The sequence below is a fragment of the Coregonus clupeaformis genome, chromosome 9 (genome assembly GCF_020615455.1).
Source record: "Coregonus clupeaformis isolate EN_2021a chromosome 9, ASM2061545v1, whole genome shotgun sequence".
Taxonomy (NCBI): domain Eukaryota; kingdom Metazoa; phylum Chordata; class Actinopteri; order Salmoniformes; family Salmonidae; genus Coregonus; species Coregonus clupeaformis.
Window position 1 is genome coordinate 23,029,430 of NC_059200.1, and position 26,064 is coordinate 23,055,493.

Consider the following 26,064-nt stretch of genomic DNA (forward strand, 5'->3'; position numbering starts at 1 on the left):
TATTGTCCTGCTGAAAGGTGAATAATGCATGATGTAGTGTGCTCGGATGTTACAGGATGCACTGAAGGTCAGTCTCAGGTTGCAAGTGCCCAATAGGCAAATAATGTCCAAAGTGATAGCCTCATCTCCTCAATATTCAAATAGGTTTTCGCACTTTGGTTCCTCAACAGGGATACAATGCTGCCATCTAGGTGTACCACTGAAAACTGTAATCATGAGACTTTCATCTACTGGACATCACTAAAAAAATACCACTGAGGGTCCGGAGCCCCAATGGCTACCGGTGTGGCCATGAGGTGGGGGTAAGATGGCGCACAGGGAAAAAATGAGAAAAGGAGCGCGTTTCTGCCGTCAAGAGGGAGCGCGTTTCTGCCGTCAACAGGGAGCATGTTTCTGCCGTCAACAGGGAGCATGTTTCTGCTGTCAAGAGAGGGAGCGTGTTTCTGCCGTCAAGAGGGAGCGCGTTTCTGCCGTCAACAGGGAGCATGTTTCTGCCGTCAAGAGGGAGCATGTTTCTGCTGTCAAGAGGGAGCGTGTTTCTGCCGTTAAGAGGGAGTGTGCGCTCCGCACCACGCGACTGGGGACAAGAACTGTGACTTGCTTTCCTTTCCGGAGCAGGGCGCCGTTGAAAGGAGTGATATTAAGCATTGACACCGGATCAACTGAAGTTGAAGATTCCCCTGCCTGTGACGCCCGCAGTTTGGTGCAACGCAGACCCGGTGGAGAGCGTGGTGAACAGAGAATACACTCTGTACTACTGAGATTGTTTTTTACCCCCTTTTTCTCCCTAATTTCGATCTTGTCTCATCGCTGTAACTACCCAACGGGTCGGGAGGCGAAGGTCGAGTCATGCGTCCTCTGAAACATGACCCACCAAACCGCGCTTCTTAACACCCTCCCGCTTAACCCGGAAGCCAGCCGCACCAATGTGCGCAACACCGTTCAACTGACGACCGGGTCAGCCTGCAGGCGCCCGGCCTGCCACAAGGAGTCGCTAGAGCACGATGAGCCAAGTAAACCCCCCCACCCGGCCAAACCCTCCCCTAACCCAACGCTGGCCCACTTGTGCGCCGCCCTATAGTCTTTACCAGATTAAGTCAAGTTCGGATGTGTCAGTTATCCCGTGAGAGCTTTTGTCCCGAATCCATTACGGTGTTTTAGGTGTCAAGCATATGGTCATGTGGCAGCAGTGTGTAGGAGGGAGATTCCTAGATGTGAGAAGTATGCAGGAGGACATGAGACAAAGGAATATGTAGTATCGGTGGAAAAAGTTGGTTGTGTAAACTGTAGGGGTACCCATGGTGCCGGAGATAAGAGGTGTCCGGTGAGAGACAGGCAGGTTGAGGTTGCCAGGATCAGAGTAGGGCAGAAGGTGTCGTATGTTGAGGCAGTGAAGAGAGTAGTAGAGGAAGATGGGTCCAGGGTGAGGGATCCTAAGAAGATCCCTGTAAGTAGGCCGAGGTCAATAGAGAATGATAGGAATAACGTGCTTCAGTAAGGTTGGTTTTTTGGCATTCATGGCCATGATGGTCAATTGTACCGCAGGATTGGAACGTAAATCACAGAGGATAGATGTTGTGGTGGCAGCTGCAGAGAAGTACTTGGGTGTACAGGACTTTACTGCAGAAGAGTTACAAGACATTTTGAACGATAGTGTCCCTTCCTCCCAGGCTGCTGGCCTGGAGTAGGATCAGGCCAAAGTAGTGGTGAGGTTTTAATGGGTTCAGGGTTAGTTGGTACTGTTGGGCAATTTTTCACAAAGTTTAATGAATTCATACTACAGCTGTGGCTGATACACAGGCAATACAGTAGGTGGGGGCATACACCTATAATATTTGTTTGCGGACTGCCATAATCCCAAAGAAGAAGAATACCACAGAGTCAAAGATTTTTATAACTAAACCAAGATTGAAACAGGCTGTGGTCTCAAATATGAACAAATGTGACTGACCACCTCAATTCGGTCTTATGTAGCAACATTTGAAATAGTATTTTTTATACATTGGATAAAAGTAGACTCAGAGCTACAAAATGGTATATCCTACACTACATTTCAAGAACAATTGGAAAGTAATTCTGCTTTGAAAGTTGATTAACTTGTAACCCCACTTTTGAGAAAATGGCCCTTGAATGTTTTGGTACACCTACTGGAGAGCTCTTTGTCTACACCCATTCAGCATCGCTCACACCCTCTTAAGCCTAAACCCCACCCATCTCTTTAAGGATCCACATGTGAGGCCATGTGCTAAACAGAGTGAGAAGTGTAGTAAACAACCAAAGCTTTTCAGACTAAAAGTAGTAGCCTACAATAAAAATACACTATCTAGTCCTTGGCCTATATCCTAATCGGACTTTGATGCAGGTCATGTTGTTCTTCACATTACCGTCTCTGGTAAACACACACTATATCAAATAAAATCAACGTTTATTTGTCACATGCACAGGATACACAAGGTGTAAACGGTACAGTGGAATGGTTACTTGCATAGTAGCAATATCAAAAACAGAAAGTGTCCAGATAAAAATATTAGATGATACTTACCCAGACACACTTCTCTAAATTGATGGGTCATGTGAAAGAAATGCTAGAACCCCCAGCCACATCTTGCTAAGTGAATGGCTCTCTACAGAAGGTGTAAACGGTACAGTGAAATGGTAACATTTGCATAGTAGCAACATCAAAAATAGAAAGTGTCAGTATATATTTTTTTAAAGAACAAAAAGTGTCAATGCCAGTAGAGAAAGAACAAAATATACAGTTTGTACAAGAACAATATCAATAACGATATCAGTGATAGACAATAAGGGGTAAAGTGGCTGAGCAGCAGGATAAAAAAAATAAATAGTAGCAGCAATGTATGACGTGTGTTAGTAGGGAGTCATGAGAATGTGCTTAGAGGCACTGCAGATAGTCCGGATGACTGAGAACTCGCCCCCTGTGATGAACTGGTTCGTCCACAACACGCATGAACAAGGGAATCTATATTTGGAGAGCCTGTTTCTGGTTTATTTTTGAACACACGGTAAAGGTTTGGGAAAAAGGGCTGAGCAGGACCCAAGAAATGAAACAATAGTGTAAAACACCCCTAAACTGATCTTGCCTGCCTCAAGAACCGCTAATCTACTGCTAAATCATACAAAAATTACAGTGGGTGGTCCGCTCAGGTCTAACTAGTGTTTTTAGACAGTTCTTTCTACGGGTGATGTACGCCCAAGGGCAACTTGCTTAAATTCCCCTTTCCCAGAAACACACAACAAAGTTACCAAACAGAGTAACCAGAAAATGAGTGAGTACACAAAACACCACAGTATCCATACTCACATACGGAAAATAGTCTCTAACAAAGTTGCCAAACAGAGTAACCAGCAAATGAGTGAGTACACAAAACACCACAGTATCCATACTCACATACAGAAAATAGTCTCTAACAACAAACACAACTGACCGGCTTTTAAACAATGGGATGTGTGATTGAAAAACCAGAAACAGGTGGTGCAATGCAGAGGAATGTCCACTGATTGGTCCACCTCAGCAATCAGCAGACACCCCAACGACCACCAATCAGGAACATACAGGACACCTGTGATTAGGGCAGAAGAAGAGGAAAAAGACACAGGATACCTGTATCCGTAACAGATTCCTTGTAGAGATGCCATACCGCTGCTTTTGTCACATGAGATGGCAGCAGCTTTCCACCAAAGTGTTTGTGTCCTGGTAATACTATTGCAGTATCCACTGCATAGTTGTTGATGAAGTTAACAACTTGCTGCAAGTCCTCATGCTTCAGGTGTAACCTGTGCTTGTTTTGGCCGGCTCTCCTTTTGATGGGAGCCATTAGATCATTCTCCTTGTATGACTGGTGGAGGAGAGTCAGGCGTGTTCTACTGATGCTGAAATTCCAGATACAAATATTTGAGCATTATTATACAATAGATGGCCGTAATCACCGCCAGACACACCTGGCTAACTTTGTCAATCATGTAATCATCTGGCGAAGTGGAGTCTTTTGTTTAGACATGTAGGTAGCTAGCTAAACAATGAACCATAATCCCAACCCATAGAGTACTAGTAATACAAACCGATTGTCATAGCTAGCTAAAGCTACCAAACTAGGTTCAATGTTAGTTTGCTAGCTAACATTAGGCTAAAACTAACCATGCAAATGAATTTCTGAGATAAGAAAAATTTAATGAGCCATAGTGGGCAGAACAAGCAAGGAGGAGGGCAGAGCCATGCACGAGCTAGCAAGATCCTATTGGCGCGTTATAGCATGCATTTGCATATTTCCGTTGGGGAACGCCTACTCTGTGAACTGATAGTGTGCAATAATTAAATTAGCCAAAGTCTACTAAACTGAAACAGCCTACAAGGCAGATCCTGAAATTGAATCTGATCAGCCTGTCAGGAATGGAACTCACCTAGTGGTGTCATTAGGCTTGGGATTCCGGGGCTTCAGCCCAGAACATTTTGATTTCAGTATGATATGAGTTTCCATAACCACACATCACTTGCACTATGCAGTATATATATATATATATATATATATATATATATATCGTTTTTACTGACTAATTTTAATGACAAAAATAAACAATAGAATATACTGCGCTAGGCAGTAGCAGGTACTGCAAGAAGCCCCTGGAGATAGAAGTCATGATATCAAGAAAAGTGTTTATTTCCAGCAAATGTATTTGATGGGTTTCGTTTCTCTAGCTAGCTTGGCTGGCTAACCACTTCGGTAGCTACTGGCTGGTTAGCTAGCTGAGACTGAAGAAATGAAAGAACGATTTCTGACTGAAGCACATATCTTCTGACAGTGACACAGTGCCCACCTGTGGACTGAAGCTGAACTTTACTACAACATTATATTTAACCATGTTTAAAATTAGCAATGTTGAGGTTGTAGAACTGACTAAATTAAATGAATTATAACTTATTCCATTCTACAGGTAAACATGCTTGTCTCATGTCTGTTATTTCCATATAGGCTATGTAACTATTTGTAAAAAATAAAAAATAACCTGCTCATTAATAAATAGGTGAAATTATTTCATTGCGCTTTTATTTGGATTACTCTTTTTTTTCACTTAGCTACTTACTTTTTCTATAGTTGTCGAGAGATGAACCTGCAAGTAAGCGTTTCAATGCACTGTGTACTCCAAATATCATGTGTATATAACAAATAAACAAACATGAACTTGAACTTAGAAGGGAAGGGGGAGGGCAGACAGAAATAGATGGAAAAAGATGGCCAGCTTTGTGGTTAGATTGTAGGTGTCCTCAAATATTATGTAATCTAAAAATCTCATATTAGCTGGTAGAACTGATTAAATGAAATGAATCATAGAGGTCATTTTTTGTCTCATGTCTCTTTATATTCATATAGGCTAGGGGCTATGTAGCTTCTTACCTGTCATGTTTGGAGTTGTGTTGCGCTTTTATGTGGACACTTGAATTTTTCTCTACAGTTGAGTTGCCCTGGTCGTGTCAGTATACTCATTCAAGGGTTTTTCTTTATTTTTACTATTTTCTCAACCAGCAATTCTTAATGAACCAAATCTAAAACGAGTGCAGTCACCCTTTAAAATGAACTAATAATATGTTGCACCTCTACCTTGCTACCTTTCAGATGAGCCAAGGAGGAGGATAGATGACAACAGCAGGCCAGTGGAGCACTTAGAACAGCAGCAGCCTGGGCAAATGGTAGAGAAGAAGATGATTTAGGTGACCCAGACACAGGCCCAAAACAAGTTAAGCGACCCCAGTATCCCCTTGACCATTTTGGACTGCAAAACCAGAGACACACCAGACAAGACTCAGAGACAGCAACAGAAGAGTAGGATATGATAGAGAGAGACACAAGATAAAACACAAAGACAGCAACAGAAGAACAGGTGATGGAGAGAGACACCAGAAGAACAGAACAGGCCATAACAGAAGAGGATAGACAAAGGTGACAGTAAGAAACAAGAACCTGAGACAATAATGTTTCCATACTGTTTTACCCACTTTATATGTATATACTGTACTGGGGCGGCCTAGTGGTTGCTGGTTTGAATCCTTGAGCCAGCAAGGTGGAAAAATCTGCCGTTCTGCCCTTGAACAAGGCAGTTAACCTCTGTTAACCTATGAGACTCTAAATTGAGCTCAGGTGCATCCTGTTTTCTATGTTTGAATTTGTTGAGTGGTTCACACTGTAGATGTACGTGTGCCAGAGTAGAGAGTAGAGAGACCCACAGTACCAACTGGAACTGAGTACTGGAAGTGTCTGCTGTGGCAGGTGGGAAGGTGCAAGTTACCTGAAATATATTGGAACTCTCAATATTCGAATCACTCAATGTTAATGTTAACGGCGATAGGCTATGATTTGTAATCAGTTGTGGGCTGGGCTGGAACAAAAGCTTATACACACTCCTGCCATTCAGATCTGGAGCTGTGCACCTGTTTAAGTCATAATTCTGTACTCTGAGTACAATTGGAGATGGGGGTATTGATATATAACGCATGCTCCACTCTCAAGTTGAACTTGTTGACTGATGCCATGGTGGCTGCTAAGAAGAAGGAAGCAGCTGAGAACCAGAAGACTGCAGCACTGGTTCACACCTGCACTGTCTGTCGGGTGAGTAGTATTGGTTAGGTACTGTATGTGTCATTAGGTTCCTCTCCTTGTGTAGGCTATTGTACTGGCCTGTGCGGTACAGTCTTTCATATGTGTAGTAGTTTGTTGCATCGTATTGCTTAGTTTATCATTTGTCAACTTTGAATTCAATCTAAGCCACAGATTGTTAACTTCTTCCATTTTGTACTTGACCTTTATAGATGCAGACCTGAAGACACTCAAGCAGCACTTTGAGAGCAAGCATCCCAAGTCTCCAATGGTCCCAGTACTGGTTGATGTGCAGGCATCCCAAGTCTCCAATGGTCCCAGTACTGGTTGATGTGCAGGCATCCCAAGTCTCCAATGGTCCCAGTACTGGTTGATGTGCAGGCATCCCAAGTCTCCAATGGTCCCAGTACTGGTTGATGTGCAGGCATCCCAAGTCTCCAATGGTCCCAGTACTGGTTGATGTGCAGGCATCCCAAGTCTCCAATGGTCCCAGTACTGGTTGATGTGCAGGCATCCCAAGTCTCCAATGGTCCCAGTACTGGTTGATGTGCAGGCATCCCAAGTCTCCAATGGTCCCAGTACTGGTTGATGTGCAGGCATCCCATGTCTCATTTTTACATTTACATTTTAGTCATTTAGAAGACGCTCTTATCCAGAGCGACTTACAGGAGCAATTAGGGTTAAGTGCCTTAAGGGCACATCGACAGATTTTTCACCTAGTCGGCTCGGGGATTAGAACCAGCGACCTTTCGGTTACTGGCACAACGCTCTTACCCACTAAGCTACCTGCCGCCCCAGACCAAAGCAATTGGAACTTAAACTGTTACAGTGAATGCATGGAAGGATGTGGGTTTGAGAGTGAAAAGAAACACAGATTTGTTAAAAACAAATTATGAAAATAAAGAGTAAAGCGGAGTGGTTTGTAATATGGCAGATCATATGAAGAGGGTGGACTTGAAGGGAAATGTTGAGAGAAGGGGGGAAGTCCTTGAGCTGTCTGTGTGGGCTAGATCACCGGTCCATCATGCTGAGGATCATCTCAGGGGTGAGATCTCCGTTGGACGCAACCTCTGCTACAGGCAGCGCCACCCCTGCCTCTGCCTCCTCTGACTGCTCAACCACCACCTCTATGGCAGCCTGCTCAGCCTCTGGCTCATTCTTCACTATGATGTTCTCTATGGCACCTGTATTCTCATCCTCCACCTGGATGATGGCTGCTGCTGCAGCAGCCTTGCCCTTAGGGGTAGCCTTGCTAGCTTTGGCAGGTGAGGTCTCCAATGGTCCCAGTACTGGTCGATGTGCAGGCATCCCAAGTCTCCAATGGTCCCAGTACTGGTTGATGTGCAGGCATCCCAAGTCTCCAATGGTCCCAGTCCTGGTTGATGTGCAGGCCTAAGTGACCACACACACTCAAATGAACCTACAGCTGGGGTAAGATTCTTCCATCATCACACAAGGTAGCCATAATGTTAACCACCACGTTGTCAACTAAATGCTGTCCTCAATGCTAAGTTTTATTGTCTATGGCTCAATTTGTGGAAATGCTGTGATCACTCATTGTCTTTAATGTTGTGATTCAGACACACAATGACCATTATTTTAATGCTGCAACTGAGACGGAATGACGTCGAGGGACACGCTGAGACCCCGAGTATGACTGGACATGGGCCGGATATTTGTGACCACAACCTAAAAGGGGTGCAGAAGCACACCAGCACCCCATTTTATGTTTATTCCATGGCCAACCATCTCTTTAGCTACCCCTTATTCCACACTATGCCTTTTATACCCAATGGTCCCTTAGCTTTTGGACACTTTGGAACTCTCCATCTTTTCTCTATAAACCCACCCTACCTTCACCCATCTTCCCTATGCTGCTTCCTTCACTTGTTCTTCTCCTGATTTGATAACATCTAGACTCAGTAACACGTTTAAAGGTGTTGTGGTGTACTGTTTTTGCTACCTTTTTTTTCACCTGTGTAAAGCTGTCCTCCTGCTTATTCTGGGGTTTAGACTGAATGCAGTGGTAAATGTGCTGCTCACAATTGACAGCAGCAACATGGACCTGTTAAATTGACAGCAGCAACATGGACCTGTTAAATTGACAAGAAGGGTGTTGATAGAGCTGCGTTTAGGCATGGCTTCCTTGTTTTGAGTCTTAAGTGTGTTTCTCATTCTACTGGAGTTGACAAAGTATTTTAAATCAAATCTACCTTACATCAAATTTTTTTCCATTTGTAACTCACTAATACAGCAGTGCATTCTGACACCATAATTGAAATAGATTTCACCTTGTTCATACAGTTGGCAGAAATGATAAGGGATTAAATAAAGACCACTGGCTGAAGGAGAAGAGGGTAAAGTATGTTGCTAATATCATCTAGGTAGGTAGTTAGCTATATAGCGTATTTGCAAAAAACTAGCCTAGAATTAATGGCACATTATACATATCTGACTGCTACTAGGATAGTATTCTGTACAATACACAATACCAAATGCATAAATAAGACAAATATTAGTTTAATAAAATATGGAACAGCAATATACAGTTCAATATATATTTCGTTTTGGATCAAGGTAGCTAGTAGCTAGCTATCTGACAGCGAAGGTGTCAGCTAGAGATGATGTGCAGGAGCTTGCAGAGATTTCTACGTTGATGCTAATTAGCATTTTCGAATCTGAGAGTAAATAGAGCCGAATATACAGTGGGGTAAAACAAGTATTTAGTCAGCCACCAATTGTGCAAGTTCTCCCACTTAAAAAGATGAGAGAGGCCTGTAATTTTCATCATAGGTACACGTCAACTATGACAGACAAATTGATTTTAAAAAATCCAGAAAATCACATTGTAGGATTTTTAATGAATTTATTTGCAAATTATGGTGGAAAATAAGTATTTGGTCACCTACAAACAAGCAAGATTTCTGGCTCTCACAGACCTGTAACTTCTTCTTTAAGAGGCTCCTCTGTCCTCCACTCATTACCTGTATTAATGGCACCTGTTTGAACGTTATCAGTATAAAAGACACCTGTCCACAACCTCAAACAGTCACACTCCAAACTCCACTATGGCCAAGACCAAAGAGCTGTCAAAGGACACCAGAAACAAAATTGTAGACCTGCACCAGGCTGGGAAGACTGAATCTGCAATAGGTAAGCAGCTTGGTTTGAAGAATTCAACTGTGGGAGCAATTATTAGGAAATGGAAGACATACAAAACCACTGATAATCTCCCTCGATCTGGGGCTCCACGCAAGATCTCACCCCGTGGGGTCAAAATGATCACAAGAACGGTGAGCAAAAATCCCAGAACCACACGGGGGGACCTAGTGAATGACCTGCAGAGAGCTGGGACCAAAGTAACAAAACCTACCATCAGTAACACACTACGCCGCCAGGGACTCAAATCCTGCAGTGCCAGACGTGTCCCCCCTGCTTAAGCCAGTACATGTCCAGGCCCGTCTGAAGTTTGCTAGAGTGCATTTGGATGATCCAGAAGAGGATTGGGAGAATGTCATATTGTCAGATGAAACCAAAATAGAACTTCTTGGTAAAAACTCAACTCGTCGTGTTTGGAGGACAAAGAATGCTGAGTTGCATCCAAAGAACACCATACCTACTGTGAAGCATGGGGGTGGAAACATCATGCTTTGGGGCTGTTTTTCTGCAAAGGGACCAGGACGACTGATCCGTGTAAAGGAAAGAATGAATGGGGCCATGTATCGTGAGATTTTGAGTGAAAACCTCCTTCCATCAGCAAGGGCATTGAAGATGAAACGTGGCTGGGTCTTTCAGCATGACAATGATCCCAAACACACCGCCCGGGCAACGAAGGAGTGGCTTCGTAAGAAGCATTTCAAGGTCCTGGAGTGGCTCTAGCCAGTCTCCAGATCTCAACCCCATAGGAAATCTTTGGAGGGAGTTGAAAGTCCGTGTTGCCCAGTGACAGCCCCAAAACATCACTGCTCTAGAGGAGATCTGCATGGAGGAATGGGCCAAAATACCAGCAACAGTGTGTGAAAACCTTGTGAAGACTTACAGAAAACGTTTGACCTGTGTCATTGCCAACAAAGGGTATATAACAAAGTATTGAGAAACTTTTGTTATTGACCAAATACTTATTTTCCACCATAATTTGCAAATAAATTCATAAAAAATCCTACAATGTGATTTTCTGGATTTTTTTCCCTCATTTTGTCTGTCATAGTTGACGTGTACCTATGATGAAAATTACAGGCCTCTCTCATCTTTTTAAGTGGGAGAACTTGCACAATTGGTGGCTGACTAAATACTTTTTTCCCCCACTGTATAGATTTAAAAAAAAGTCACCTTGTCCAAGAGAGATTTACACAGTTATCAAAACGTCACTTCAGGGTTAGTCTACACAAAACAGCCGTTATTTGAAGTGCTTCTAAAATCCACAATGGATAAAATGAATGGTAAAATAACTATAGGAACCATTTCTATGTTTGACCGCTAGGTTTTATGGGTATTTTGACGTGTCCACTGTGGGGCTCAATATAGAACCCCTTTAAAAAATATATTGTATGCTTATATTAAACACATGATTTCCTCTTGCTTCTAGCTAGCATTTAGTTTGCAACAGCACAGGTTCGTATGAACTTGCTGTTTGCCACTCAGACCTCGGCAACAATGTTGCAAAATATGAATTCGGTCTTCCCCTTGCCATAGAGAGCTAATGTGTCGGACATCAGCTAGCCATTTTTCTGACCAGGCGAAATCATGAGGCAGCATCATTAATATGGATATATAGTGAGGGAAGTATTTGATCCCCTGCTGATTTTGTACGTTTGCCCACTGACAAAGACATGATCAGTCTATAATTTTAATGGTAGATTTATTTGAACAGTGAGAGACAGAATAACAACAACAAAAATCCAGAATAATGCATGTCAAAAATGTTATAAATGTATTTCAATTTTAATGAGGGAAATAAGTATTTGACCCCTCTGCAAAACATGACTTAGTACTTTGTAGCAAAACCCTTGTTGGCAATCACAGAGGTCAGACGTTTCTTGTAGTTGGCCACCAGGTTTGCACACATTTCAGGAGGGATTTTGCTCCACTCCTCTTTGCAGATCTTCTCCAAGTCAGTAAGGTTTCGAGGGTGACGTTTGGCAACTCGAACCTTCAGCTCCCTCCACAGATTTTCTATGGGATTAAGGTCTGGAGACTGGCTAGGCCACTCCAGGACCTTAATGTGCTTCTTCTTGAGCCACTCCTTTGTTGCCTTGGCCATGTGTTTTGGGTCATTGTCATGCTGGAATACCCATCCACGACCCATTTTCAATGCCCTGGCTGAGGGAAGGAGGTTCTCACCCAAGATTTGACAGTATATGGCCCCGTCCATCGTCCCTTTGATGCAGTGAAGTTGTCCTGTCCCCTTAGCAGAAAAACACCCCCAAAGCATAATGTTTCCACCTCCATGTTTGACGGTGGGGATGGTGTTCTTGGGGTCATAGGCAGCATTCCTCCTCCTCCAAACACGGCGAGTTGAGTTGATGCCAAAGAGCTCCATTTTGGTCTCATCTGACCACAACACTTTCACCCAGTTCTCCTCTGAATCATTCAGATGTTCATTGGCAAACTTCAGACGTCCCTGTATATGTGCTTTCTTGAGCAGGGGGACCTTGCGGGCGCTGCAGGATTTCAGTCCTTCACGGCGTAGTGTGTTACCAATTGTTTTCTTGGTGACTATGGTCCCAGCTGCCTTGAGATCATTGACAAAATCCTCCCATGTAGTTCGGGGCTGATTCCTCACCGTTCTCATGATCATTGCAACTCCATGAGGTGAGATCTTGCATGGAGCCCCAGGCCAAGGGAGATTTACAGTTATTTTGTGTTTCTTCCATTTGCGAATAATCGCACCAACTGTTGTCACCTTCTCACCAAGCTGCTTGGCGATGGTCTTGTAGCCCATTCCAGCCTTGTGTAGGTCTACAATCTTGTCCCTGACATCCTTGGAGAGCTCTTTGGTCTTGGCCATGGTGGAGAGTTTGGAATCTGATTGATTGATTGCTTCTGTGGACAGGTATCTTTTATACAGGTAACAGGCTGAGATTAGGAGCACTCCCTTTAAGAGTGTGCTCCTAATCTCAGCTCGTTACCTGTATAAAAGACACCTGGGAGCCAGAAATCTTTCTGATTGAGAGGGGGTCAAATACTTATTTCCCTCATTAAAATGCAAATCAATTTATATATACTTTTTTTAATGCTTTTTTAAAAAAAAAATTATTTTGTTATTCTGTCTCTCGCTGTTCAAATAAACCTACCATTAAAATTATAGACTGATCATTTCTTTGTCAGTGGGCAAACATACAAAATCAGCAGGGGATCAAATACTTTTTTTCCCTCACTGTAAATGTCAATGGAAAAGAGCTAAAACAAATTAAAAGGGAATGTTATCTGCCATTTCAGAGTTTGACGTGACTGGGTTAGCTTTTGTTAGCTGTTGATTTCTAAAATCCCCATTACACTCTGGGATAGGGCTTGAACCCTCAATGCCTTCACTGGGTATAACATCTTTTAAATAAAGGGTTCATTAAAGATGCACTATGCAGAAATCCCTCCGCCATTTCCTGGTTGCTAAAATTCTAATAGTTCGCCCAATTTCTGTTTATGTGACAAAATAAGCATGGATAGTGTAGAGAACCATTGTACCATCTGAACCGCTTGGAAATATATTTTCCATAACCAAAAATATTGTATTTTCAGCTGTTTGAAACTGGTGTATAAAACCGAAAGTAAAAGACGCAAAAACAAAACTTAAGAACGGGAAGCATAGAAATAACACACATAGAACAGATCTACCGCTTCTTAGACTTGCTTTCAATGACAATGACAGATCTATAACTGAAAGCGAGCGACCCGGCTCTACATATTTTACTGGTTTGTGACCCACTGACACCGCCCCCGGTTAGAAGGGAATAAAACAGCCCAAGAGTTAACACACACAGGAACTTTATTTAAACACTCTGAGGAAGAAGAACATGGGGATGAAAAGTGGGAAAGGTAGTGGAATAGTAGTGGAATGGTAGTGGAATGGTAGTGCAATGGTGGTGGAATGGTAGTGGAATGGTAGTGGAATAGTAGTGGAATGGTAGTGGAATAGTAGTGGAATGGTAGTGGAATAGTAGTGGAATGGTAGTGGAATAGTAGTGGAATAGTAGTGGAATGGTAGTGGAATAGTAGTGGAATGGTAGTGGAATAGTAGTGGAATGGTAGTGGTTCTGTAATGGACAGAAACAGAGGTAAAGAATACACACATACCCAATGAATACACCAGGGCACAGATACAGAATCTTACAGAATATAGCAGTAATAAATGTCAAGGAACTGTATAGATTGTATATGCCACCTGCAGAGCATTACACAACACAGTAAACTCAGAGGGGCAACATACCATCTGCAATAGTAGTAACTAACTATGAAGAACAATATACAAATGTTACACAACACACTTTGGCCACGCACTCCTTCCCACAAGTCCAGAGATATATGATTGTCCAGTTGTTGATGGGGAGAGACAGAGATGTTGCTCTCTGCCACTGCTTGAGGGAGACTGTAAGTATTGTGTGACCTGCAGAGTCAAGAGGATGGGCAGATGTCCGGCCCCCTAGTAACCTCCCTAGCAACCTATCAGGGCATAGGTCAGTGAGAGTTTGAGAGGCAGGTTTATGGTACCCCCTAGACTCTCAGGCTCCGGTAGTGAGGGATGGGGAGTGGAATGTGCAGCTTTGGGTTGTGAGGTGCTAATAACAGTCACCGGCAGGGAATTCGTAATAATAACTAATATTTCTATATGAATTTGGTAGGATCGCCTAAAAAAGTTACTTATTGCAGCTTTAATCTCTTCCAAAGAACCAAAAGGTTCTATATAGAACCCCAAATAACCCTTTTTTCTATGAGTACAGACTAGAACAAAGTAGAATAAAGTAGATTAGAGACTACTGCATTTTTTGCAAGAGTCAAATAACATCTGGGAAGAAGCATCAGACCAGAAAATATTTTTTTTTCTTTATTTTAAACTATTACAAGGGTCTCAAAATGAATAAAAGTTTATTTCAATTGAAGGCAAAACTTTAAACAGAATAATTTAAAGGGAAAAAAAGGTATGCATTGAGAATCAATCAAGAACATCATCAGGAAAGTTATATTTATTATTAACAGAAATAAGTATCCTTTCATGAAACAATAAAAACAAACAATAAAACATTAATTAAAAAGAGTGTGCTCATTACTCTTTTTACAGGCTTTGGGGATCCAACACAAATGTAGGTTAATATGAGTTCTTCCATGTGAAATACTCATGAGGAATGTAATCAAACACCTCAATATATAGTTAAAACTCAATTTGGAGAGCTGACATTTAAGACAAATAAGTGAAATGGCATAAGGTCATTGTCACTCACTGAAAATGTATTCATCTATAATACTGCACTTAACCATCGATAGGCTACATCTCTAAGAAATACTCTCAGTTGAAATCCACCTGGATAACATAAAAACAATGTGTCACTTTCAAATATCAGAGGCCACTAACTTTCCTTTTCTAACCATTTCAGATTGTCTTCATTTGCACTTTCATACTGGCCTTTTCTTAACCTTCCCATCCCCTGGCCTATATTGCTCTGTGGATGGACTGCCTATACTGGCCCATTCCTAGCTTATACCGCTCTATAGACATGGAAGCGTTCTACTACCTCTAAACTTCATTTGGCTCATTTAGACTTGTGTCAAGCCATCGTCATTTAAGCTTCTAAGGAAGAGTAGGTACAGCTAACAACATTGTTAAATAATAAATAAGCATTTTTGGAGCAATTTTTTTTCTCCAACATTAAAAGTTCTGATAGAAAGTGAAGACCGTTCTACCATTTTAACACTGTGTTTATAACTTAATTATGGAATAGAAGTGTAATCTATCTATTATAATATATTATTTGCACAATGTTAGCCCATACACAAAACAAAGACTATCTAGAATAGTCAAATGATCTCTTAATATCACAACATTGAGAAACATCTTGGACACTGTATCGATGTTTTCTCTTAGGACCATAACATCTTCCCTATGCCTCATAGCTTCCTGTTCAAACAGCAAACCATAATAATACTGGGCAAAAAATTCAGTATATTTATTTTGAACCTTCAAACGACACCCTTCAAACGACACTGTTTTGTTTATTGATGATATATATAAAAAAAGCACATACAAGCACTTGTAGGATTAGTTAAACTCATGAAAAAGCAGAGCACTATAGATGTAGGATATTCATTTGACCTGTGTTGTCACAGCAAAAGAATCCTGCAGCAACGTTTAGTCCATAATGTTGCTTGATCAGTGGTTTGGCTATCAGCTGGCCAAAAGTAGGCTACATGAAAAGTGCAATACTGTTAATATAACCGTGTATTAACCCCGTTTATACCTGGTTCTAACTTGCGTCCTTTGTCCTGATCTTGTCCACATTCTGATTGTGCACAAAGGACCCATGTTAGCACCAGGTATAAACAGGGCTAGAGTTTGGGTTTTCAGTGAATTTATGTAACTCACAAAGCTCATCTGCATTTGCTGCAGTGCAGGAAAATTCTCAGCAACAAAGGAGTGATCAAATTAGGATACTACATCTGTATAATGATTCTGTGGAGCTTGAGAAATAATTAATATCTAACAGCTTCCATGTCCCTCCATTGTTGTCATTGTGTCTCTACATAACCCTCAGTAATGCCTGTTTTAATTTATTGATTGACCATCAGTACTGAGTAGAGTCAAGTGACCTGTTTACATGACTTCAGCTTTAGAGTGTCCTCATTCCATTCACAGTCATGCTGTTCTCTTCCAGTCCACAAGGTGTCTCTAATAGGCTACAGGAAAATCTAGTTATAGTCTTTATCTAGCCTTCTTCAAGAAATATCAGCAGATGCCTCATCATGATTCTCAAAACCAGCTGTCAGTCAGTCAACATGATTTTAAACCAAAACACAGCGGAGCAGTCAAGTCTTTCTGCTGCTCCTTTTGACTCTCACTGTTGTCTTTACAGTGCTTGCACTTCTTCAAGTTACGACAGGTGTCTTTTTTATGTCTGTTTTGGCATCGGAGGACATATTGGAGTGTTTTTTCTCCATAGTGAGTCAGTATTGTTATGTCATCAGTTCATAACAATAGATCTCTGTTCTGTTGTTGTTTCCCCCTCACTGTCTCTGACTGTCATTCTGTCATGCCCTCCTCCTGTAGTCTAGAGTCCTGTGTGACTCCCTCATCATGTCTTCATCATGTCTTCTTGGCAGGGTTTGGCCTCTGGGGTTTCTGCTTGCGCAGGTGTGCCTCAATCTCGTGTCGGAAGAAGAGCATCCCCAGCTGGCCATGCGAGGCCTCGTTCATGGCCTTGGACTGCATGCACATCCTGTACTGTTCCGGGGGCAGCTCGTCCGCGCAGTGCTTTTCGTGCCACAGGTGGAAGAGGCCCCTAGACGGGGACCGCACCACCAGCAGGTTGCTGTGAAGGTATTTCCTGTAAAGGTGCACGTCCTCGCCGCCCCAGCCTTTTATGTCCACGTCGAAACCACCTGGAGGAGGGACAACATGAACTCATCAACTCACTGCACATATACTGTATAACAGAGGAGGGCCAACAGAGATCAGGGGTGGGTTCAGTAGGACGTTGTGGAGCGTTCATATAGAAATATGTAATGTGGAAAATCAATTAAGCCTCTCTTAAATGTAGAATGTAAAAAAAAAATAGCATGCCAGCTCTATTCATTACATTTCTATTTGCGACATTGCACAACATTTGCCCACTGAACTATGCCCCTGATTGATTGATCAGGTCAAACAGGGGTCAGAGGTCAAATCCTGATGGCAGGGTTCTGTTTTTGTCATGATGACAACTTGTTAAATTCATATGTTAATGCAAAAACATATCCGGTTTGTTGTGATGAGTTCTACCAGTTTTCTCTACATGCATAATGTCTGGGGTATGTTGCTATGACAGCAGTGGAGTGATGAGCTGTTGGGATAGAACCTCAGAATATGCACAAACTCAGACAGGAAGAGGCAAAGCGAGAGGCTCCACTCCCGTCAAAATCTGTCCATGCCAGAATACAGCCATAAGCAGACCAAGTTAAGATTTTTTGTACGGAGTTTAATGAGAGAGGGTCGGATTTGGTAAACAACATTTTTTTGTTGCTAATTTGCTAAGTGAGGCTTATTTTATCTAATAGAAGTTTTGTAATGTTTAGGTTGTTACGAATGTACTGATATAAGTGGACGCACGTGGCATCTCTGCAACTTTGGAAACAACTATTTTATCTCAAGAGTTGTGTCTGTTGTTCACACGCATATCTGCCCTTTCATTGGCTAGAACGTTCCCACCTGATCTCACCTCCTCCCGCCTGCCTTTCCACATTTGTGACAACAACTCCCATTGTTAGGGCAGAGACAAGACCATCCCGTCATTATAGAGTATCTCTGCCTAACATGACTTTCAGAGGAAGTAAGATGCTGACGTCAGTTCTTTCAAACTATCTGGGCTACATCCTCCTCATGCCCTAGGTGACACTGGTAATCATGTTTAGTTTTTTCTTCCTTTTTCTCTCTTTGACTGCAGACTGCTCAGTGCTCAACCATAGACAGAAACTGCTTCTCCAATAGAAATCCCCGATCACACTTTTAGGCGATGTCATGGCGACGTTAGCTAGCTAAGCTCATGCGCAGAGACACGTCATTGGGTCCCCAATCACACTTTTATGCGATGTTAGCTAGCTAAGCGCATGTGCAGAAACACGTCAATGGGTCTAACGGTTGTGTAGCGCCGAACTGCGTATGTGCAGACTGTAAAATCAAATGCACTCCTTTGATATAAAATAGTTTTTGATGAAAATGAAAATGTGTCAGTTTGTCACTTTCACTAGGTTTTAGTAATGACAGTTTCAGACACTGAAGACATCGAATCTAGTCTTTGTCCTCAGAAAAATAAGATTGACAGAAAATAAACAACTAAAGCCTGGCGTACACTACACAATTTTGGCCCCGATTTAGCTGTCCCAGACAAGTTTTTGAGATCGGAGACAAAATTCCCATGTCATTGCCTACTCGGGGTGCGCGGCTGTTCCTAAGGCTTGTATAATGTGAGCGGCTCAGAGACGCAATCTGAGGGCTACCAATCCCGTCTTTGAGCAGTCCCAGACGTTCCGATATTTTGAAACAGGTTTGATTTTATCGGCACAAAATCTGCAATGCACTTGAAATGTGAGATGTGCAACGACAAGTTTTGAGAACGATGAACAGCGATTGTTTGTGAGCTGGGGCCTAAAAATATCCTCTCTGTTTTGAGAACGATGATCAGCGATTGTTTGTGCGCTGGGGCCTAAAAATATAATCTCTGTTTTGAGAACGATGATCAGCGATTGTTTGTGCGCTGGGGCCTAAAAAAATCATCTCTGTTTTGAGAACGATGATCAGCAATTGTTTGTGCGCTGGGGCCTAAAAAAATCCTCTCTGTTTTGAGAACGATGATCAGCGATTGTTTGTGCGCTGGGGCCTAAAAATATTCTCTCTGTTTTGAGAACGATGATCAGCGATTGTTTGTGCGCTGGGGCCTAAAAAAATCCTCTCTGTTTTGAGAACGATGATCAGCGATTGTTTGTGCGCTGGGGCCTAAAAATATCCTCTCTGTTTTGAGAACGATGATCAGCGATTGTTTGTGTGCTGGGGCCTAAAAATATCCTCTCTGTTTTGAGAACCATGATCAGCGATTGTTTGTGCGCTGGGGCCTAAAAAAATCCTCTCTGTTTTGAGAACAATGATCAGCGATTGTTTGTGCGCTGGGGCCTAAAAATATCCTCTCTGTTTTGAGAACGATGATCAGCGATTGTTTGTGTGCTGGGGCCTAAAAATATCCTCTCTGTTTGAACTCATTCTGTCTCTTCTCTTCATCTCACTGGGAGAAGCACATTGTTTATTTTCTCTCTGTCTCTCTGTCTCTCTGTCTCTCTCTCTCTCTCTCTCTCTCTCTGCCATTTGGGACGTAGACACTGTCCAGAGACGGTCCTTATTCCCACCATAATTTATAGCCTCTGATTTCATCTAATGGCCTCGACTGAGGTGGAAAATGGTATTCAGGCAAAACCTGTCCTGAGAGCCAATATGCCTGAATCCATAATGATATTGCAGATGGTTTGGATATGAATGAAAATACGGTGCATTCGGAAATTATTCAGACCCCTTCCCTTTTCCCACTTTTTGTTACGTTACCGCCTTATTCTAAAATGGATTTAAAAAATAATAATAATCCACATCACACAATACCCCATAATGACAAAGCAAAAACAGGTTTTTATATTTTTTGCTAATTTATAAAAAATATAAAACAGAAATACCTTATTTACATAAGTATTCAGACCGTTTGCTATGAGACTCGAAATTGAGTTCCGTTGCATCCTGTTTCCATTGATCATCCATGAAATGTTTCTACAACTTGATTGGAGTCCACCTGTGGTAAATTAAATTGATTGGACATGATTTGGAAAGGCACACAGAGTTGACAGTGCATGTCAGAGCAAAAACCAAGCCATGAGGTCGAAGGAATTGTCCGTAGAGCTCTGAGACAGGATTGTGTCGAGGTACAGATCTGGAGAAGGGTACCAAAAAATTTCTGCAGCATTGAAGGTCCCCAAGAACACAGTGGCCTCCATCATTCTTAAATGGAAGAAGTTTGGAACCACCAAGACTCTTCCTAGTGCTGGCCGCCCGGCCAAATTGAGCAATCGGGGGAGAAAGGCCTTGGTCAGGGAGGTGACCAAGAACCCGATGGTCACTCTGACAGAGCTCCAGAGTTCTTCTGTGGAGATGGGAGAACCTTCCAGAAGTACAACCATCTCTGCAGCACTCCACCAATCAGGCCTTTATGGTAGAGTGGCCAGACGGAAGCCACTCCTCAGTAAATTGTACATGACAGCCCGCTTGGAGTTTGCCAAAAGGCACCTAAAGGACTCTCAGACCATGAGAAACAAGATTCTCTGGTCTGATGAAACCAAGATTGAACTCTTTGGCCTGAATGCCAAGCTTCACATCTGGAGGAAGCATGATGGTGGCAGCATCATGCTGTGGGGATGTTTTCAGCGGCAGGGACTGGGAGACTAGTCAGGATCGAGGGAAAGATGAACAGAGCAAAGTACAGAGAGACCCTTGATGAAAACCTGCTCCAGAGCGCTCAGGACCTCAGACTGGGATGAAGGTTCACCTTCCAACAGGACAATTACCCTAAGCACACAGCCAAGACAACGCAGGAGTGGCTTCGAGACAAGTCTCTGAATGCCCTTGAGTGGCCCAGCCAGAGCCCGGACTTGAACCCGATCGAGCATCTCTGGAGAGACCTGGAAATAGCTGTGCAGCGATGCGCCCCATCCATCCGAGAGGATCTGCAGAGAAGAATGGGAGAAACTCCCCAAATACAGGTGTGCCAAGCTTGTAACGTCATACTCAAGAAGACGAGGCTGTAATCGCTGCTTCAACAAAGTACTGAGTAAAGAGTCTGAATACTTATGTAAATGTGATATTTCATAATTTTATTTTATATTTTAATTTTCTTTAAATTCTAAAAACCTGTTTTTGCTTTGTCATTATGGGGTATTGTGTGTAGATTGTTGAGGGGGACAAAAACTATTTAATCCATTTTAGAATAAGGCTGTAACATAAAGAATGTGGAAAAAGTAAAGGGGTCTGAATACTTTCCGAATGCACTGTATATGTTTCTCTTAGCACAATTTGCATTGCATTACCATTAATATGAAGGCATAATTGACCAGCGATGAGGTAACATGATATTTACCTATGTTGATGAAATCTGATTTGTATTGGCATGTCATTCCGAAGCCAAAGTCTCTCCAGAATCCTGTGTCCTTTTTAATCACCTATTAAACCAGAGCAATTAAGAACAGGCCAATTTAATGTGAGAAAACATGCTGTTGTACCATGTGTGTGGTATCTCTTAACCTTTCTGAAGAATCATTTAGAGGACATCAGTGAAAACAGATTTCTTACCAGTTGCTGCTCCACTGGAGGGATGTGGTCGTGGTTACCGTATATCAGGGTTGGGTTGTACTGGCTGAACAGAACGGGATAGAACACCTTTTTACCTAAGGAAGAAAGATATGCAAAAGATTCCCAATGTATTTATTACCAATGTTAAATAAACTTGAAGTTGAACATGTTGTTAGAAAACCATAGTAAAATATAGCATCCCGCTCTGAACACAGCACTGATGTTGGTTTGTTCAGTCAAGTGTAGTAACCTCACTCACCAGGTTGAGTGTTGAGTCGGCAGGTGTTGAGGAAGTCAGCGGTGAAGTAGATGTCGACATCACAGAAGAAAAGGAGAACGTTCCCTCCCTTCCACGCCCTGGCACCCACATCCAGGCCACGCCCCCGGGAGAACTCCTCATTCAGCTGGAGCAGAGTGAAGTTCTTAAAGTTGATCTCCCTGTGAGGTGGGAAAGGAAAATAGTTTATTCATTAGATTTGTGGACAATTTAAAAACACAATTCAGCTGTATTTAAAGTCATCAAGGATAACACAATAACATTTAAAAATCCAATGCAGCCGTTATTATTTCAATGTCAAATCATTTCTGGGTAATAATTAAGTACCTTACTATGATTGTTTTCAATTAAAATAGTCTAAAATAAAATAAAAATAGCTTCTTAGCAAAGATACATTTCTAAAGCAAGAATGTTACTAGGACTGTCAGGGAGTGTTCTGAGTGGGGAGGGGAAAACTGAAAACTAGCTGTTATTGGAAGAGAGGTTTGGAACACAGAGACCCTCTGGAAAAGATTAACCTTCTTTTTTATCAGTCTATTAACTCATTTATTGCCTGGTGATGTCACCGTAGCACGTTTACAGTGAACACGGGGTTTGTCCCTTCCGTTTTGAGCGCGTCACTTGTCTCCGTGCTACGCTGTTTGTTGCTGCTTGGCTACCTGCCAAACTTGACGTTTTTTACTTAAAAAAACAACGTTTAATCTATCTTCATTTAACACATTTTACCAACGTCTTAGTTATTTTTATATTTTTTACTTGCTCAATCTTTTTCATTCAACTTTTTCACCCCGGACGCTTTATCTGGACATGGTTCTACAGGACCTCCACCAGCCGAAGCTAAGTAACAAAAAATTTGATCATATTACTCTAATAATAATAATAATAATAATAACTCAGCCACCAATAATAATATGCCATTTAGCAGACGCTTTTATCCAAAGCGACTTACAGTCGTGCGTGCATACATTTTTGTGTATGGGTGGTCCCGGGGATCGAACCCACTACCTTGGCGTTACAAGCCCCGTGCTCTACCAGCTGAGCTACAGAGGACTCCAGTGCTAGCCTCTCTACACTTGCTTCCTGTTAAGGCTAGGGCTGATTTCAAGGTTTTACTGCTAACTTACAAAGCATTACATGGGCTTGCTCCTACCTATCTCTCCAATTTGGTCCTGCCGTACATACCTACACGTACGCTACGGTCACAAAACACATGCCACTTTATTGTCCCTAGAATTTCTAAGCAAACAGCTGGAGGCAGGGCTTTCTCCTATAGAGCTCAATTTTTATGGAATGTTCTGCCTATCCATGTGAGAGACGCAGACTCGGCTCGACCTTTAAGTCTTTACTGAAGACTCATCTCTTCAGTAGGTCCTATGATTGAGTGTAGTCTGGCCCAGGGGTGCAAAGGTGAACGGAAAGGCACTGGAGTGACAAACTGCCCTTGCTGTCTCTGCCTGGCCGGTTCCTGTCTCTCCATTAGGATTCTCTGCCTCTGACCCTATTACGGGGGCTGAGTCACTGGCTTACTGGTGCTTTCCATGCCGTCCCTAGGAGGGGTGCATCACTTGAGTGGGTTGAGTCACTGACGTGATTTTCCTGTCCGGTTTGTCGCTCCCTCGGGCTCGTGCAGTGGAGGAGATCTTTGTGGGCTATACTCAGCCACCAACCTCAGGGTAGTAGGTTGGTGGTCTGTTGATATCCCTCTGGTAGTGTGGGGCCTGTGCTTTGGCAAAGTGGGTGGGGTTATATCCTGCCTGGTTGGCCCTGTCTGGGGGTATCGTCGGACGGGGCCACAGTGTCTCCCGACACCCCCTTTCTCAGCCTCCAGTATCTATGCTGCAATAGTCTTTGTGCCGGGGGGCTAGGTCAGTCTGTTATATCTGGTGTTATTCTCCTGTCTTATCCGGTGTCCTGTGTGAATTTAAGTATGCTCCCTCTAATTCTCTCTCTCTCCCTCTCTCCCTCCCATCCCGGAGGACCTGAGCCCTAGGACCATGCCTCAGGACTACCTGGCCTGATGACTCCTTGCTGTCCACAGTCCACCTGGTCGTGCTGCTGCTCCAGTTTGAACTGTTCTGCCTGCGGCTATGGAACCCTGACCTGTTCACCGGACGTGCTACCTTGTCCCAGACCTGCTGTTTTCAACTCTCTCTCTCTACCGCACCTGCTATTTCAACCTCTAAATGCCCGGCTATGAAAAGCCAAGTGACGTTTACTCCTGATGTACTGACCTGTTGCAACCTCTGGCACAGCCATAAGGGGACTGGCCACCCCTCAGAGCCTGGTTCCTCTCTAGGTTTCTTCCAAGGTTTCTGCCTTTCTAGGGAGTTTTTCCTAACAACCGTGCTTCTCCATCTGCATTGCTTGCTGTTTGGGGTTTTAGGCTGGGTTTCTGTATAGCACTTTGTGACATCTGCTGATGTAAAAAGGGCTTTATAAATACAATTTGATTGATTGATTGATTGACCATGGAAGGCCAAAACTCCATCCCACCAAAACAGGATGAAATTTCAGGCGATCTTTTCAAACAGCTCTTACACTAAAAGGGCATTATCATCATTTTCACAGTATTATTCCAACCTCATAGTGTGGAAATATATAAAACACAGGAAAATCACATTTTTGACTGCACTGGGCCTTTAAGAACGTATTGCCGCTGTGGTCTTCTGAGGAGAGGAAGGAGAGATAGAGAGAAGAAAGGAGAGGGAGAGGACAAGAGAGGAGAAAAAGGAAACCCAACCCATTGGATACCAGACAGAGGGAAACCGCATGGCTCCTCCAAAAATTGCTCAAAAAGTGAATTAGCTTAATTGATTCAAAGTTACCTTAGTAGAGGGAATGGGACAGGCTTAATTGAGCAGTGTCTAATGGGTGTTATGAGAGCAGAGAGGACAGAGGACCCAGCTGAGCCTGGATACAGGCACTGCATACAATGCACATAGCTCTGTCTTTTTTTTTTCTTCTTTTTTTTCTCACCTTTATTTAACCAGTTCTCATTTACAACTGCGACCTGGCCAAGATAAAGCAAAGCAGTGCGATAAAAACAACAACACAGTATGGGGTAAAACAAAACATAAAGTCAAAAATACAACAGAAAATATATATACAGTGTGTGCAAATGTAGCAAGTTATGGCGGTAAGGCAATAAATAGGCTATAGTGCAAAATAATTACAATTATTATTAACACTGGAATGATAGATGTGCAAGAGATGTGCAAATAGAGATACTGGGGTGCAAATGAGCAAAATAAATAACAATATGGGGATGAGGTAGTTGGGTGGGCTAATTTCAGATGGGCTGTGTACAGGTGCAGTGATCGGTATGGTGCTCTGACAACTGATGCTTAAAGTTAGTGAGGGAGATAAGAGTCTCCAGCTTCAGAGGTTTTGCAATTCGTTCCAATCATTGGCAGCAGAGAACTGGAAGGAATGGCGGCCAAAGGAGGTGTTGGCTTTGGGAATGACCAGTGAGATATACCTGCTGGAGCGCAGACTACGGGTGGGTGTTGCTATGGTGACCAATGAGCTAAGATAAGGCGGGGATTTGCCTAGCAGTGATTTATAGATGGCCTGGAGCCAGTGGGTTTGGCGACGAATATGTAGTGAGGACCAGCCAACAAGAGCGTACAGGTCACAGTGGTGGGTAGTATATGGGGCTTTGGTGACAAAACGGATGGCACTGTGATAGACTACATCCAATTTGCTGAGTTGAGTGTTGGAGGCTATTTTGTAAATGACATTGCCGAAGTCAAGGATCGGTAGGATAGTCAGTTTTATGAGGGCATGTTTGGCAGCATGAGTGAAGGAGGCTTTGTTACGAAATAGGAAGCCAATTCTAGATTTAACTTTGGATTGGAGATTCTTAATGTGAGTCTGGAAGGAGAGTTTACAGTCTAACCAGACACCTAGGTATTTGTAGTTGTCCACATACTCTAGGTCAGACCCGTCGAGAGTAGTGATTCTAGTCGGGTGGGCGGGTGCCAGCAGCGTTCGATTGAAGAGCATGCATTTAGTTTTACTAGTGTTTAAGAGCAGTTGGAGGCTACTGAAGGAGTGTTGTATGGCATTGAACCTTGTTTGGAGGTTTGTTAACACAGTGTCCAATGAAGGGCCAGATGTAT

At 42.8% G+C, this 26,064-nt stretch overlaps 1 protein-coding gene across 3 annotated transcripts in view; it reads right to left on the minus strand.

Annotated features, from left to right (window-relative positions):
• Positions 1-16,160: 16,160 nt before the first annotated feature.
• LOC121573494 (chondroitin sulfate N-acetylgalactosaminyltransferase 1) overlaps positions 16,161-26,064 on the minus strand; it is a 59,296-nt gene continuing 49,392 nt past the window's right edge. For all 3 annotated transcript variants that reach the window (XM_041885536.2, XM_041885535.2, XM_041885537.2), the window contains exons 5-8: positions 21,926-22,104; positions 21,667-21,761; positions 21,455-21,536; positions 16,161-17,192 (exon numbers count right to left, since the gene is read on the minus strand). In XM_041885536.2, the coding sequence (XP_041741470.2) occupies positions 16,897-17,192; positions 21,455-21,536; positions 21,667-21,761; positions 21,926-22,104 (652 nt within the window). In that variant the 3' untranslated portion in view covers positions 16,161-16,896. The remainder of the gene's footprint in view (positions 17,193-21,454; positions 21,537-21,666; positions 21,762-21,925; positions 22,105-26,064) is intronic.